We start from the raw sequence: 16,323 nt of genomic DNA, 5'->3' as shown, positions 1-16,323 counted from the left end.
TTCTTACATGGAAATAAATCACCCAAAATGCGCAAAACCTTTCATGATAACCCACCTCAGGTACTCTTTGTAGAGAAGTCCCTGTTGATGGCTAATAACAGAAAACTTCTCCTTGTATTCTTCCAGAGCACCTGCAAGTTTCTGCATTTTTTCCTCCTTGTTTTTGAGCTCCTAAATAATTATGATCAATTTATTTAGATTTTACTTGAAACACAATTCGTTTATAGTTCTTCCCAACCTTATTATCGGAAGACAGCGACACTAACCTGAAGGAGTCGAACGGCGTACTCATTCAGGGAACTGATGACTTCAGTGCTGCTGGGCTCCAGGCCATCGGGAAGGGTCAGAGGTCTGAGGACGACTCCATTGCTGCCAGACTTCCTGAGCAACTCCAACTCACTTTCAAGTTGGCATATCTAACAGGCACAGATAATTAAAAAAAAAATCACAAGCAAAACCTGGCTATTAAACGTTGTGTTTTTTATCAAAAAGTTCCTGCATTTGTCTCTAGATTCAAAGTATTATTTAGCATAGTTTGGGACAATACGGCATGAATTGCTTGATTACTGAATGTGAGGAGGCCATTGTAATGTACCACAAACATAAGGTAACAAAAAATTATTGAGACTAAAGGCAGTAATACATAGATGATTAAAATAAACAGTGTAACACTACTTATGAAAAAAAAAATCAGACAAAGGAATAAATAATGAAAAAGAATGATCAACAAAAAGAGAAAATCTTATTGGAAAATAAAACTGGAGAAATGGCAGAGGAGTTCTGTAAAGGAGGCTTCCCCATTTTAAACAAAATTGTTACTGCCTGTGTTCTGGATAATGTGGCTTTTGTTAAGTGTTATTTGTAAGAAAGTTTTATCATTTTGAAAATTGAAACTGAATGCATGCTGAACACAGTGCAGAAGTTTGTTTACCTCGTTTCTCTCATTATATGAAACAGAAGTAGCAGATATCAAAAACAGGTGACTGACCAGACCAAAAAAAAGGAAAGAAATATCTTCTAGACATGTTAATGACTCTCCGCCATGGAGCCCATGCCAGGCATGCAGCTATCTTCATAAATCTTTATATTTCTGTGGCTACAAACTTTTACATAAGAAAATAATTTTGTTGATTTGGAGAAGAAACACGCAACTGTTACCACTGGGATTTGGGCTTCCATAACTAGAGTTTAATACATGCTTGGCTTTGAGAAAGTTGAGAAATCACACCGCTTTGTTTTCTTGCCAAAGACAGAAATATGGCCAAATAAAGCTGCCAGTCCACCGCATTATTAATTTGTGTAATTAACTTAAATCATATTAATCTACCTTTTCTTTGGCTCTGGCAAGCTGACTCAAGCTGTCGGTTGCCTCCTCACGAGCTGATTTTATTCATTTCTCCCCACCAGCTGGTGTATTTGGGACTTGAAGTGTGGGGCTGACTCAGACTGGCCACCCATGCCACTGACATCTAAAGCCTGTAGGAGAATGAGTAAAGTTTACTGCCACCCTCCCCGGCTATTCTCAAATCCTCGATGCAACAGTTGTAGAGGATAAAAATACATTTATGCCACTATCTAAGATTGATTTTCATGTGTTTGATGTGTGCTAGCATCTGTTACTTCCTTGCTGATTGGTATGTTGCATAGCTTTCTTGCCTTTTTCTTTGAAGCTAACGACATTTGTTTATCAGGTTGCTATGAGACAAACCCCATGTTTCATCAAATGACAAGGTCAACGGTAAAATGCAGACGAGGGACAAAGTCCATTGTTTTCAGCTTATCTACGTGTAAAGGCATGATGTAAAGTGAGCCCGTGTGAAACACGTTGAAAAACACTATCTATTAATCAAATGTCGTCTTAAACTAAGCACTGTTTCACATCAGTTTTCATGCATACTTACATTGGCCAACCTTTCCAGATTAGGAACAGAAACAGCCTCTTGATTAATCCTCATTGCTTGAAGGACATCTTTCAGAGCAGCCTCCAGATCTTTTTTCACCTTTGAAAGTTCTTCCACTAAGAGTTCATGCACAGGAATGAATAACAATGGGGAAGCAGTACCCCAGAGATAAATCCTTCAGATAAAAATGTTTTAAATACACTATATTGCCAAAAGTAATCGCTTGTCTGCCTTCACACACACACACAAATGAACTTGAGTGGGATCCCATTCTTAATCCAAAGGGTTTAATGTGATGTCTTTGCAGCTGTAAGAGCTTCAACTTGTCTGGGAAGGCTTTCCTTAAGGTTTAGGAGTGTGTATTTTTTTTACCAGTCTTTCAGAAGCTTCCCCTTTAATTCATCCCAAAGATGTTCTGTCAGGTTAATGTCAGGACTCTGTGCAGGCCAGTCAAGTTCTTCCACACCAAACTTGTTCTTCTATGTCTTTACAGACCTTGCTTTGTACACTGGTACACAGTCAAGTTGGAACAGGAAGGGCCCTCCCCAGACTCTTCCCACAAGACTGCATGGGTGAATGAAATTGTCCAAAATGTCTTGCTGAAGCATTGAGAGTTTTTTTCACTGGAACAAAGGAGCTGAGCCCAACTCCTGAAAAACAACTCCACACCATAATCCCCTCTCCACCAGATTTGAAACTTGACATTTGACACAATGCAGTCAGACAAGTACTGTTCTCCTGGCAACCGCCAAACCTAGACTCATACATCAGATTATGGATTGCCAATCACAATCTGCCAATTGTATCACGGTCCCACACTAAAATTCACTGAGCTCCAGAGAGCGAGCCATTCTTTCATGAACAATTGTAAAAGCAGTCTTTATGCCTATGAGTGATTGGAACACCTGAATTCAATCATTTGGATGGGTTAGTGAATACTTTTGGCAATATGGTATATATTGCATTGATCATCGTCTCACTACATAATGTACAGATGCTACAGTGACTCAAGTGTAAAAACATCTGTGTGAACTTTAAGTGGAAGTCAGAGCAGGACTATACTTACATTTGACCTGAAACTGGGTCCGGTGAAGTTCCAGCTCTCGCTCCTTTTTGCTTAACTCTTTTTCAAGGCACTCATTCTGAAATGCAATGTTAACGTAATGTTTCAAATTAAAAACCCTGAAAACTTTGACATAACCCTTTCCCATGGTATACCATGGTATTCCATGGGAAGCAATATGCAACAAAGGGTGCATTCTTCACTGAATAATATGAAATAAAATTAGAATTCTCACTTAGTTTGCTTGATGAGAAAGTGCCCTATATTAAAAAAGAAACAAAGTTAGGTGGCAAGAGGTGATGTCACTACTGAGAGTCTTACTTTGCGCCTGGTTTCTTCATCTGTGTACATGCCACTCTGTTTGAGCGACAGCTGTGCCGCCCTGCTCGGTCTAACATCTTCCTCCAGCAGTAAGCTTGACTGTGGAATCCCTGTAGACACAGCTGATTAAGAGCAACATTTTTTAAAATGTATGTCTGAAACAAAACTCAAAATTCAAGAGAAGTCAGGAGAAAAATAGCTAAATGTCTTCCTTTTGTACAAGCTAAACCAATAGATTTGGTTCATACAAATACATTTTAGGTGGAAAAACCCTGCAAGGAAAAGATATCATCAGGCCAATGAGTTCATATGTCCCTTCCATTAAAACTGACAGCAAGTGTCACAAAAGGATGAAAATGAGTTTGGTCTGACCGGGAACCTTAAAGGAGTGTTGTAGGTTTCATGTCTGTGTATATAATAGGGACAACTGGATTTGAGAGACATAAATTTCACATTAACATAGTGGACAAGGCTCCTTACTGAGGCCTATGTGCCTGTTTGTGGAGACATTACACCAGGAGTAGGCAACCCTGGGCACGCGCGCCAGCTGGGTTAACTGATGGCACAGCGCACAACACACAGTGAATTCATCTGAGAAGGTGCATTAAAAAATAATTGGCCTGGCCAGTGGTGCACATCGCAAATTAGCTCACATAGTTGAGCCAATTCTTAATGACGGTATCTTAGCTAACAACCCCAACTACCAGATTCAACTTGTAGTTGGCTAAAAATAACTTAGCCTACCGGTGACAGGGACGTGGCTAGCTGGCAGTTTTTTCAAGCGATGTTGAAATTTCCACATTCCAACACTTTAAATGCTTCAAGAGCTGTCCGCTCAGCGCAGCATCAGCACTGCGGAAATACACCAATACAGCCGTAGTCTCGAGACAGAATTCACAAGGCGTTTTTGGGACTTTCAGGTGTATGGACCAATGTTTTATTTTCTGATCAAACCAGAAAGCTTTAATGAGCAGCTGGATTTGTCTCGCATTAACTGGCTGGACATAGAGGACATAGAAATACAGCTGATTGAACTGAAAAGCTCGACTCTGTGGGGGTCAAAGTTTGCAGAACTACAAACGCAGCTGGAATTCATAGCTGTGCGTGTTCATGGAGCTTGCATTTTCACCTGCTGGACATCACTACCTGACAAGTTTAACTGTCTTCAGAACATTGCAGAGGCCTTATTGAGAGTACTTGGCTCTACATATCTGTGTGAACAGATTTTCTCTCACACAAAGCGTGTCCTCAGGTAGCCGTCTGAATGCTGGACACACGGAGACCTGTGTCTCTGAGTGGGAGACGAGAGGTCACATTAACATGTGTATCCCTGTATTAACAAACGTGCATTTTCTGTTGTACAGTTCATTTGCTGTTATGGAGTTCTTGTTATGGATAAAAAGTGTCTTTTTTTGTTTCAAAATAGCTGATAACTATTCACTGATAGCTGCCAACATCTGTAAACAAATATAATTCTATAAAGTTGTTCTATATAGTGTGTAACTGTTCATATAGAGCATTATTGCATTTATTGCTAATGCAATCATATGGCACACTGACTTCTGATAAAGTTTTAGATGGCACTCATCATCAGAAAGGTTGCCGACCCCTGCCTTACACGATAGATGTGGTGAACCAACTACACATGAGCTTTTCAGAATGGGTGAAAAGAGTTGCTGATATACAAATATACTTTTTAAAGGAACAATCTGTGGAATTAAACCGAGTGATTTTAATGTCACCTCTTTCCTTCACCATGCGTCTGATTTGTTTCTTTAATTCCAGTCTTTCCTCTTCAAGTCGTTCAATCTAGAAAAGAATCAAGGTGTTAGTAGAAGACGCTCATGAGCAAAATTACTTATAAAAATATTGGCTTTAACCAGTATAATTCCCACTATACCTCTTTGGTGAGCACTTGGTTTTCTGCTTTGTACCGGCGCTGTCTGAGATCTGCGGCACGCCTAAACTCTGTCAGATCCACTTCCTGCTTTGGTTCCAGACCTTCGGAGTCAAGATCAGTATAAACAAAAGCTAAATTAATTTTATAGTTCCACGTCAGTGAGTGTTGTCTAAATATACTGAGCAATGTGACCATTCGAGTTAAAAAATAAAAAATAAAAAAACCCATCTGACCTAGTTTTTCTCTGAAACCTTCGTTTTCGTCCATGAGGTCATTGATTCTCATCTCAAGCTGGTTGATCTCTTTGGTCATGGCCTCTGCCTCACATTCTCTCTCTCTAATTAGATTTTTACACTCTTTGATCTCCGCAATGGCTGCTTCCAGGCCATAAGTGCCCTGTAAAACAGAAACCAAGTTGTTGTTCAAAGTGTTTCATTCACCAAAAAGCAAGTCTTGTCTAAATGTCTTTTTTCCTTGTTTTTATCTCATATGCTTTTTGTGGAAATCAGGATGTGATTTGGCATGGTGAAAAACAAACACCATGTTTGTAGACCAAAAAAAGAACATGGATCACACCATAGTCACATTGTCATTTCAATGTCTCTATTAAAAGTGAGGATGGATGGGGAAAATAAAAAAAAAATCACATGCATCAATTCCTGGAAATTAAGTCACAAATAATTTAATTTGGCTGAAAACATTTTCCTGAAAGCCAAAAAACCCCAAAATAAAACAGAAAAAAATGAGGAACAAAAAATATGTTTGCAGACTTACAGACTCATATTGGCTCAAGCGGTTTGAAGCCTCAATAAGTGCTTTGTCTTTTTCCTCAGCATGAGCTTCTGCTAGTTTTACCGCATGCTCTGCTTCCGTTGCTCTTGTCTCTGCAGCTTCTAGCTTTAACTTCAGCTCCTCCATTTTCTTCTGCTGTAAGGTGGATGGGAGGCCTTCAAGAACAAATGACAAATGTAATTGTGCATATATATGTGTGTGTGCGTGAGATAAGATAGATTAGATAGATTAGATAGATTAGATAGATTAGATAGATTAGATAGACAGACATATGAGGCAAAATTCTTTTACAAAAAGCTAAAACTACCAGGGTCAAAATGATGAACCCAATCTGTTTTGACTGCAACCTCAGAGTTCACTCCTGTGCAAGGTTCTAGTGACTGTCTTCTTTGAGACTACAATTCCCACTTTTTTTAAGTCGTTCACTTATGTCTGAGCACATTTCTCACTAGTTTTCTTTCTTTGAAATCTTTCACTTCCAGGCTTTGTGGCAAATCCTTGGAATTCTTGATGATTGCTCCAGTTCTTGATACTTGGAAACACTGACGATGACACTCAGTTTTAACTTGATGTTACAAGCTTTGAGCATAAGCTTTAAGCTCTTCATTGCACATCAGTGAAAAAAAAAAACACTTGGGAAAAATCTGACTCACATTAAAATACATAAACTGCTCAGTAGCACCTGCAAGTTCTGAGCCTTCTTAGGCATGCAACCATGTCTTATCAGTTCTAATTTAAACAGTTTAAATTTTAGTTTAATCATTAATCTCAAAAATGTAAAAACAAAAAACAAAAACAAAAAAAACAAAAACAAAAACCAAAACATCTATCTCAAAAACTCAGATATATTCAAAACATATATCTTTTATGATGATTATATTTTGATGTTTGGTATTTTTTTAAGGTTAACTTAACCTGTTGGTCTACAGTTTGCTCTTTTTGGGCATTCCCCGTAACTACAAATGTCTGCAATCAACAACTGTCAGAAGAGAAGCTAATGAACAACATTTGATAAATTAAACAGGGATGTACAAACCTCTGTCTTTCTTCGTAGATGTCTTTAGCTCCTCAATAAGTAGGGTGTGCTTCTCCATTTCCCCTGTATACTGCTCCACCTGCTCACTCAGCATCTTGATTTGATTATCTCGCTCTTGGACAGCCTTTAGGATATTCACCACAAAATCAAAACACAACACAAAAACACAGAATTATCAGGATTTCAATGTTAGACACATTCTACACAGCTGTGGCACACATAAATATTTACACATTCATTGTTGGAGAACGTTATGGACCGAAAACAAGGGGAGGGACAAGATAAGAGGCCCACGATGGATGAAACTTACAGCGCAGAGTTCATATATGACCTGACCCAGGGCAGCAATAGACATGGAAGGAAGGATAGGTTTATATGTAAAGACGGGACAAAGAGAGAGAACCAAAAGAAGAAACATGACATACACATAGATACAGATAGGTGGAAAACCAGATGATAAGGTGACATAAAATAACATAGTTGTATATCCAAGCACAACACTCAGATCCATTAATAACAAAGTCTGTGGTGAAATGTGTCCTAAAACGTCCCCAAATCACTTTTAAGATAAGGTAAAAGTTGCATTCCTATGCTGAACTTGGGTTTTTGTGTTCACGTAAACAAAATTGTCTCCACGATTACACAATGACCTGCATTCAGTGCACCACAATGGCAGGAGATGAAAGTCAGAAATGTGTATCCACAAATGAGATTGTTTCATCCCTATTTTTGAACAGACCTGCTGCAAGGCCAGAATGTTGCTTTTGTCCAAGTCCAGCTGTGCTGAACGCAGCTTTTCCCTCAAGTCACGAATCATCTGCTGGTACACCAAAATTTCATCGTCCTTCCCAGACAGCACTCGCTATCAGGAACAACAAAAGTAGACTCATGTTAGTCCTGTAGAATAGTTTAACAAAACTCAGTGATGAACTCAGTGACTGAAATTTGCAGGTGCCCACATGGACAATGCCTTTAAGAAGAAGGTTCAATGGTGCGAGAAGAGAAAGACTGAGCAATCTGGCCACATTGACAAGCAGTGTTCTTGGAAAAGTAAAGGTGAGACTTTGAAACCTGAGAACACTGTACCAGCTGTAAGAACCAGATAAAACCGATGAAAGATTCATAGCTAAAGTATTTATTTACAATCACAATTTCAAAAAGGTTAGGATGCTGTTCAAACTTTAAATGAAAACAGAATCTGCAAAGCTCACATACCCATATCTCATTCACCAGAAACATATCAAATGCTTTTTTGATATTGATTTTAGTATTTCCTGAAAAATAGAAACTCACTTTGAATTCAATGGCAGCAACACATGTTTAAAAAGGTGGGATGAGTGCAACAAAAAACTTGAAATGGTACCAAAAAGACACATCTGGAGGGACATTTTGCAGCTAACTAGGTTAACTGACCACAGGTCAGTGAGACACCAGACTATTATAAGAGCATCTTATAGAGGCAAAGTTTCTCAGAAATATAGATGGGCAAGATCTTCACCAGTCTGTCTAAAAAATTGTGGAAGTCAGAAAAATGTTCCTCAACATAAAAATGTGACAACTTTAACTACTTTAAATATCTACAGCACATATCATCATCAAAAGATTCAGAAAATTTGGAGAAATCCAGAAGAGACGGCTGAAAACCAGTACTGGGTGCCTCTGATCTTCAGCCCCACAGACAGCACCGCATTAAAAAAAAGGCATCATTTTAAATATAGAGCAAGACAGGGCTTGCATATTTCAGCAAGACAATGCTACGCCCCATACTTCATCTGTTATAACTTTGAAGTTGAAGACTCCAAAGAGTGAACGATTTTTACCAGCCAAAAAACATTTGGCTCATTATGAAATGAGAAAATAAACTGCTGTTAACTGTTAAACAGCTAGAATCCTCTATCAGAGAAAAATGAGACAATATTACTTTCCCAGAGTCCAGGAACTGGTCTTCTCAATTATCAGATGTTTATGAAAATGACTGTTACACAGTGGTAAATATAGGCCTGTCTAATATTTTGCAACATGTTCAAAATTGCCTTATTTCCTAGTGTTACATTTTCTCAGTTTAACCATTTGATATGTTGTCTGTGTTCTACTGTGAGTAAAACATTGATCAATGAGATTTGTAAGTCTTTTCTACAATTTGGGTTGTAGTTTTAAACTATGTGAAGAGGCAGTGAAGAGACTAGTCCCATATGTAGGGATACCCATAGGTAAGTACTGTATTAATCAATATTAGTATTAATGTTCAGTGATCCTTTGTTTTAAGCGGAGAAGTGAAGATTAACAGAGGCACCAGGAGCCCCTTGGTGTCAGGGTTAAGGTTTCAGGTTTTTCCTTGAATGCATCTGCTTAAAGGAAATAAACTAAACAAATAAAACTTGCCCTTTGGAGAGTAAGTTTAAATACTTACCTTCCACTCCTCCACTTTGGCATTGACAGCTGCCATAATAGGGTCGTTCTCTTCAGTCATGCTATGAATCTTATCTGTTAACTCTCTGACCTGCACATAAAAAGTGGAGCCATGATTCTGTACCTTGCACGCAAACATTATTTTATCAGCTTAAAAAATTGCATAATAAATGGATTCAGGTAACTTATGTCCATTAAAAAAACAGTATGTGAAGAGAAGGATCTTACTTGAAGCTTTGTATGATCTCGCTCCTTCCTAAGCTGGTCCATAATGGAGTCAGTCTGCTGCACCACAATCTTCAACTTATTGTACTCATCCGTCATCTTCTCCATCTCCTTCACAGATTCCTCCAGGCTTCTCTGCATCTGCATATTCTCAGTCTTCAGATGTGTGTTTTCATCTTCCACTCGCTAATAAACACAATATAATTCAATAAACATCATTTTAGGGAGCGTAGTCTAAGACACATCAATCAGCAGTACAAAGAGTATGTAATAAAAACAAATGAAAGCCATAAATATATGCAGTAAAGGTCTTAATTAACAATTACAAACAGCACTAATCTTGCATGTTTGAGGCAGCGTAAGAGGCCCTGGGAATCCGATACTTATTAACAACTAAAGCATGGCACCATTGCCAAGCTTGGCACACAATAGTCTGTTGCCTAGTTGACCAGATTTTATAGTAAACAAACAGATTTTCAGTACCTGCAGGTCTTCTAAACATTGGTAAAGCTGGCGGTTGGCAAGGTTGAGCTTCCTCTGAGTCTCAGCATTCTCGTCTTTTGAAGACATAGGCTCTTTCTGGTCCAGCTCTCCACGATAAAAGTCCACATCCTGCTGGAGCTGCTCATTCTGATGTGATGCGGCAACACAGACGTCAGTTCAGAAAATGAACCAAAAAAATTTCCTCTGCTCACTCACAAATATGGAAAGCTGAAATACAAGCCTGTCCTGCTTTTCAGTATACTTTGAACAGCGATGGATTTTACTATGATAGTTTATAAGAAAACACACAGTCTAGAAGGTGTCACCTTATGCTATATTAAATATAAAATGTGTTATAATTTATAATCTATCAGGTTAGTCAAGTTCACTTTGCGCACAAAAATCAAAAATTAAACCCTTTAAAAACCCCTAAATTCTGCTAAAATTCCATTATGTTAAGGATCGCATATTGCATATGATATACTTCTTATCATCATCCTATTCACTTTTTGTATGTACATTTATAAAAAGCTGTGATGCAAAAAAGCCTCATGTACACCTTTATATTGCTACAAAACCTACAAACTATTCCTCATTTCACATAACCAAAAACTTAGTTTACTTAACTACACTACCTTTGTTTCTTACCTTCCTCTTAAGTTTTTCTAACTACACCACGGAACAGATGGAGACAAAAAAAAAACTAGATTAAAAGGAGATAATGAGTAAAAAATGAAGGTAAAGCATGAATACACAAAAGTTTTAAATGAAGTGCAAATGGATCATAACTAAACAAGGGATGAAATGAAATGACAAGTGTAATGTCAACTATCAAATACCTCTCTTTTCAGCTTCTTGATGACTTCCTCAGCCTTCTCTACTTGCACAACCAACTAGAAAGACAAAACCAACTTTACAATGTAGAAACATCGAAAGCGTTCTGTTGTTGCCTTGTAACCATCAGAAAACGATAGAAAGGTGGAAGCAAACAATGTCAAACAAGATTAGTAAAGCAACAAATGAGTCAAACCATTTGTATCGTATTCTTGTATTGGTTGTTTTTGTATATAAATATCCATACATAAATGTCCATACATAAATATTTTCAGTTTAACGTAACATTCAATCTTTTCACCAGCATGTTTTTTTTTTGTTTTGTTTTTTACCAGCACTTTGTCTACATAGCATGTGCTAACTAATAAGCTAACATTTGCAAGTCTACCTACGGCAAGTAAAGTGCTCATACCTCCTCGTTGGTTTTCTTTTCCTTCCCCATTTCTTTCTTTAACTGGGTCGCCTCATTCTCCCTTTGCTCCAACTGGGTCTCGAGGTGCCAAATCTGATCTCTAATAAAGCCGGTGTTCTGCACAGTGCTGTGGAGCTGAGTAGTATAAACAGGAGACAAGATGCACACCCAAACAACCCCCACAAAGAAATCTCTTAGTGTCTTATTACCTCCATCTGTTCTTATGTGTTCATTTCCATGACCAAGTTGTTAAACAACATTCTGTTCACGTTTTAAGGCATAAAAACAACCAGAATATAAGTAGTGACAATCCACAACCCTGGGAAAATTGAAAATGGTTAACAATTCAAAACGATAAGCAATTCTGTGAGTGCGCAAGGAATTAGCTGTAATCTTCTTAGGGGTCACTACAGCAAATCCCTTCATAAGGAGGGTTACGCTCAATGATTGGCTGAAAGAGTTGGCACTGCTGAAAGGAAGTAAATAAGCATAGAAAGTGATATCAAACAACATAAACATTCATAATGATGGTTGAGTTCAACCATGTGAAGAAACATATATAATGTGTAAGCAATAACATATACAGTTTTTAAATATATACATATTTATGTGTGTATATATATATATATATATATATATATATATACACACATATATATACATACATATATATACACACAAATATATATATATATACACACATATATATACATACATATATATATATATATACATACATATACATATATATACATATATATACATACATATATATATATACATAAACTAGATTTTTTTTACCTTCTGTTCTTGTTCCAACTGTGACACTTTAGCCAAGAGTTCTTTTTCTAAAACACAGAAAAATAATGCAGATGTTGTTTGTTAACCTCACAGACAGAAAAGAAAAATGTCTAACAAACTTTATATGATACTAACCTTTTCTAGCATGTTTTACACCAATGTCATCGATAAAGTCGAAGGCAACAGAAAGTTCTCGATCTCTAATCTAACACAGAAATGTAGAGAAGACGGTGAGAAACAAATATTATTTCAAAGGAAATATTTCAACATGCATAAACACGTAAAAGCACCAAGGTCAGTAGTGTGACTCCTTTATGAATATTCTTCTTTCCTAAAAATACAATACAGATGTTGGTAGAGTGGTTCACAGATGTGCGTGGGAGAGATCGGAATATAAAAACAATAAAACTGAACACCTTCAGGAGGGATTGAAACACCCTGAGGACTTGAATAATGTTCTCTGGAGCTTTATCCTTCACACCCCATTCTTCTGTCTGCATGGGAAAAGTCAAATGTAGAGTCATTCAACCTCATAATACCAACCGTCTAGACCAAAACAATCTATATTTATACGTGTAATATGACGAGGTGTACAAAGACTGATCAAGGTTCAATCGCAGTACTCAGGCTTATGCGGCAAATTCATCAAGAGCTTTCAGCATAAGTTAGATGTGTTGTATCCAATGGTCACCGAAGGCATGAAAAATTTAGCATACATAAGTACATAATTGTTGACCAATCATCAAGTGATTGCTATACTCAAAATAATAGTCTCATATGAGCAGGACTATAGTCTGTCTTTATTCCATCGACCGTCAAAGATAGACATTCACTGAGCTGATGGAATTTTCAAATTAAAAAATATAAAACATTGCTTGTTGTCCAGAAGTAAATAGCATGTCATCGACGGGCCATTACCAAAACGAACAGATCGAAGACCTTATCCACTTCGTCTTTGTCGCGTTCATTGAGGGTTTCTGGGTCAATTCTCAACATTTTATCCCAATTAAGAGCTGCAGGCATCTTGGCCATGATGTGTTTTTAAAAGACTTAGCTAAATAGGAACTGATATAACATCGATGTGGCACTTAAATTTACGGTTATAGAATAGAGACGCATTGGCTGCTAGGTTACGGCTGACAACAACAGTTAGCTAATGAAGCTACTCCAGAAGAAAACTACAAAAAAAAATCGGTAAAGTTCCCGGAAACTTAACTAAACCGTAGCGAGACGGTGAATATAAAGTTATTAAAGTGTATCGTCGCAGTTTTGCAACTCGGTACTGTCCATATTTACGTCAGTTAGTCCACAAAAAGCATCAAATCTGGCTAGGTTCAACTTGCGCGGTCACCTCTGCACCGGAAGTTATAGTGGGTATTCGCCAAAGCTACTTAGCACATATGGAACGCCGCTTGATGAACTGTGTATTCCGTCTATGTTTTGTCAGCTAAAGTGTGTTTTATGAGCTCAACTACCAGCCCTGTTATAGACACGGTGAGAAAGACCTAAGCTACTTCTCTTCCCATCTTATCCAGCCTAAACACAGGCGACAAGGTAGTTAGCTGTAGCCGCTAATTTAGCTTCATCGTTAGCTAATGTTATGTTGCAGCTACGGTGGCTCTGAAATTGTCATTACATGCTGTTTTGGGCTTTTTGTGCCACTATGTAACCATTATCGATTGGTCACAATGCCGACTGAATTTCATTTATCAAACACCTGGTGTTCGATTTCCCGTAGCTAATTCTCTCGAGTAATATTAGCTGGCCACGACAGTGCGTTGGAGTACGCCCTCCTTTGCTTTTGCTGCCAGCTGTAACTATTCGTTTTTTCAGCAAATAAGCACAAATTTACTCACTTGTACTTTTATTCGTTCTATAATTTAGCTGTTATATTTCCAGTTACATCTGACTCTGTAGCTTTATCTACAAACCAGGGAGGCACACTCTAAGAAGTAATGCTTGCATGCCATTTAATTTACTGGGTGCTGTGATGAGGAATCGGGCTAAGAAGACTTGTTTACATACACAGTACATCACAAAGTTGCACTACAAGTGAAAATATGTGTCCAATGATGAAATAAGTTTGAACTCATAAGTGTCTATTTCACAAATCGTCATGCCATCAAAATTGTAATAATACTAAATTTTTTGTTGTCCTGCACAGTGATCAATGAAGACTTTGGTCAGCAATGGCTGTTGTGTCATGGAAGGAGATTTTACTTTTGAGTGGACTGGTGGTGGGGTGTTACTGGAACAGCTTGTCATGCGGGTTTGTGTTTGATGATGTCTCAGCAATCCTTGACAACAAGGATCTGCGCCCATCAACCCCAATCCGCAACCTTTTTCTCAATGATTTCTGGGGAACACCCATGGCTGAGGTAAGCTTTAAGAAGACTCAAACTCAATACGGGATTATGTAATTTCTCTTTAGAATTTTATATTATGGATCAAATTTGTCTCATTGTCATTTGTCGTTACTCAAAGTAATTTAGAAAGAAATAAACCTCCAACATGTGTCCCACTACAGGAACGGAGCCATAAATCTTACAGACCCCTGACAGTACTCACCTTTCGACTGAACTACCTCTTCAGTGAACTCAGCGCAGCTTCCTACCACCTGCTCAATGTCATTTTACATGCTGTCGTATGTGTGCTTTTCCTGCGAGTGTGCCGATTGTTCCTGGACAAGACTTCCAGCTTGGTTGCGGCATTACTGTTTGCTGTGCATCCCATTCACACTGAAGCTGTAAGTTTACAATTGCTTTGTGAGCAAATGTTAAAAAATGTGTTTTATTAAATTAAATTTGGCCTAATTAAGAATTATGTTCATGTACAAGTCCATGGAAAAAGTGTAAATTAGTGAGAGAAGTAACTGGAAATACTCCTAATTTATCTTTCACTTTCTAAATTAAAGTAATCTCATCAAGTTATGCAACACTGGATGGGACAGACCCACTGGGAATTATAGACAAATGATGAGCATTGGTTAGGTGGTCCTTGAGTCCCATCTGCAATCCAACTCCTGACTTCCTCAACATTCTCATGTGCTATTTTAACCATTTTCATGAGCATTTGTTAGGCAAAGTTTTAGGAAAAATGAGATAGAATACAAGGTCACTTTTTAACTTTTTTTTTAAATTTTAGGAACATCTGTCTGGGTTTGTATAACTAAGCATTCCGCTTGGCTATCATGGACGACCTGTCATGGATGGTTCACAAATCTGTTGCAGGGATAACACAGATACACAACCGTTCTAGTTTAAATAAACACTTCTGGGCATTTAGAATTGCCAGTTAAACTTACATATGCTTGTCTTTGGTACCAAGTTTCAAAACTTTGGACAGTGGGATCCAGCCAGGGTCTCTGGAGAGAACTCATACAAGCATGCAATGTGCTAACACTGAACTGGAAGCTAGGTCCTTCTTGCTATGAGGTAACATAGCCAACTAAGCTGCCCTAGCTAAGCACTGGGTTTTCCACAGAAATTATAACCACTGGATGTCCCACTTGATCTCTAGTATCACAAACCAAATAAGCAGTAATGTTAGCCACACCTTCACTCTTCCTTTAAAACAAGAAAGGCGGCTTTGTGAAATACGTTGAGTAGCCCTGTAATATTCCAACTTAAGCTGAGCAATTCACTTGATAGTGCTGTAGAAGTATTTTCACTGCACTGTAAATGTGGCTGAATTAAAATAATTCTGCATAGAAGAATGGGCCAAAATTCCTTTAGAGGGGAAAAAACAGTTCTTGCAAACAGTTGCTACAATGGCGGTACAACAAATTATATAATTAATGATTTTTTTTTTTTTTCACATAGAGACAGATAGGTTTAGATAACTTTTTCCCTTAATAAATGAGTTTGTAATTTAATAGTGGAATGTTTTATTTATTTAGATCATCTAATACAAATATGAATTAAGTCACAAGCATTCAAAGAAATTAGGAAGGGGTCAGAGATCTTTTGAAGTTTGAAATCTACATGTGCAATAAGGTGTTAAAGAGACTTCAATATAGAAACAGTTTTTACATGTAAAGACTTTGTGTCTTTACTGAGCGTTGTAGGGCATTAAGAGTAATCAGAAACTTAGCTTTGCACCAACATGTCCACTGTGGCATGCAATCTGAATGCATGTCAGTGATTG

The 16,323-nt window shown here is 37.8% G+C and overlaps 2 protein-coding genes across 2 annotated transcripts in view; one reads left to right on the top strand and one right to left on the bottom strand.

The window, feature by feature from the left end:
* cep290 (centrosomal protein 290) overlaps positions 1-13,517 on the bottom strand; it is a 39,577-nt gene extending 26,060 nt beyond the window's left edge. The window contains 24 exon segments of the mRNA XM_085165628.1: positions 56-171; positions 267-416; positions 1,328-1,389; positions 1,392-1,476; positions 1,902-2,017; positions 2,968-3,043; positions 3,286-3,407; positions 5,028-5,094; positions 5,186-5,286; positions 5,419-5,581; positions 5,960-6,132; positions 7,014-7,137; positions 7,324-7,344; positions 7,753-7,875; positions 9,424-9,513; positions 9,651-9,833; positions 10,131-10,277; positions 10,779-10,799; positions 10,970-11,023; positions 11,377-11,511; positions 12,178-12,224; positions 12,313-12,382; positions 12,594-12,671; positions 13,096-13,517. Of these exon segments, the coding sequence (XP_085021754.1) occupies positions 56-171; positions 267-416; positions 1,328-1,389; positions 1,392-1,476; positions 1,902-2,017; positions 2,968-3,043; positions 3,286-3,407; positions 5,028-5,094; positions 5,186-5,286; positions 5,419-5,581; positions 5,960-6,132; positions 7,014-7,137; positions 7,324-7,344; positions 7,753-7,875; positions 9,424-9,513; positions 9,651-9,833; positions 10,131-10,277; positions 10,779-10,799; positions 10,970-11,023; positions 11,377-11,511; positions 12,178-12,224; positions 12,313-12,382; positions 12,594-12,671; positions 13,096-13,209 (2,438 nt within the window). The 5' untranslated portion in view covers positions 13,210-13,517.
* Positions 13,518-13,531: 14 nt separating this feature from the next.
* tmtc3 (transmembrane O-mannosyltransferase targeting cadherins 3) overlaps positions 13,532-16,323 on the top strand; it is a 31,461-nt gene continuing 28,669 nt past the window's right edge. Inside the window, 3 exon segments of the mRNA XM_085165629.1 lie at positions 13,532-13,671; positions 14,342-14,555; positions 14,705-14,923. Coding sequence (XP_085021755.1) covers positions 14,367-14,555; positions 14,705-14,923 — 408 coding nt within the window. The 5' untranslated portion in view covers positions 13,532-13,671; positions 14,342-14,366.

This window comes from Neolamprologus multifasciatus, chromosome 7 (assembly GCF_963576455.1).
Source record: "Neolamprologus multifasciatus chromosome 7, fNeoMul1.2, whole genome shotgun sequence".
Taxonomy (NCBI): domain Eukaryota; kingdom Metazoa; phylum Chordata; class Actinopteri; order Cichliformes; family Cichlidae; genus Neolamprologus; species Neolamprologus multifasciatus.
Note: the sequence above shows the minus strand (reverse complement) of the source record. Positions and strands in the feature narration are given on the sequence as shown.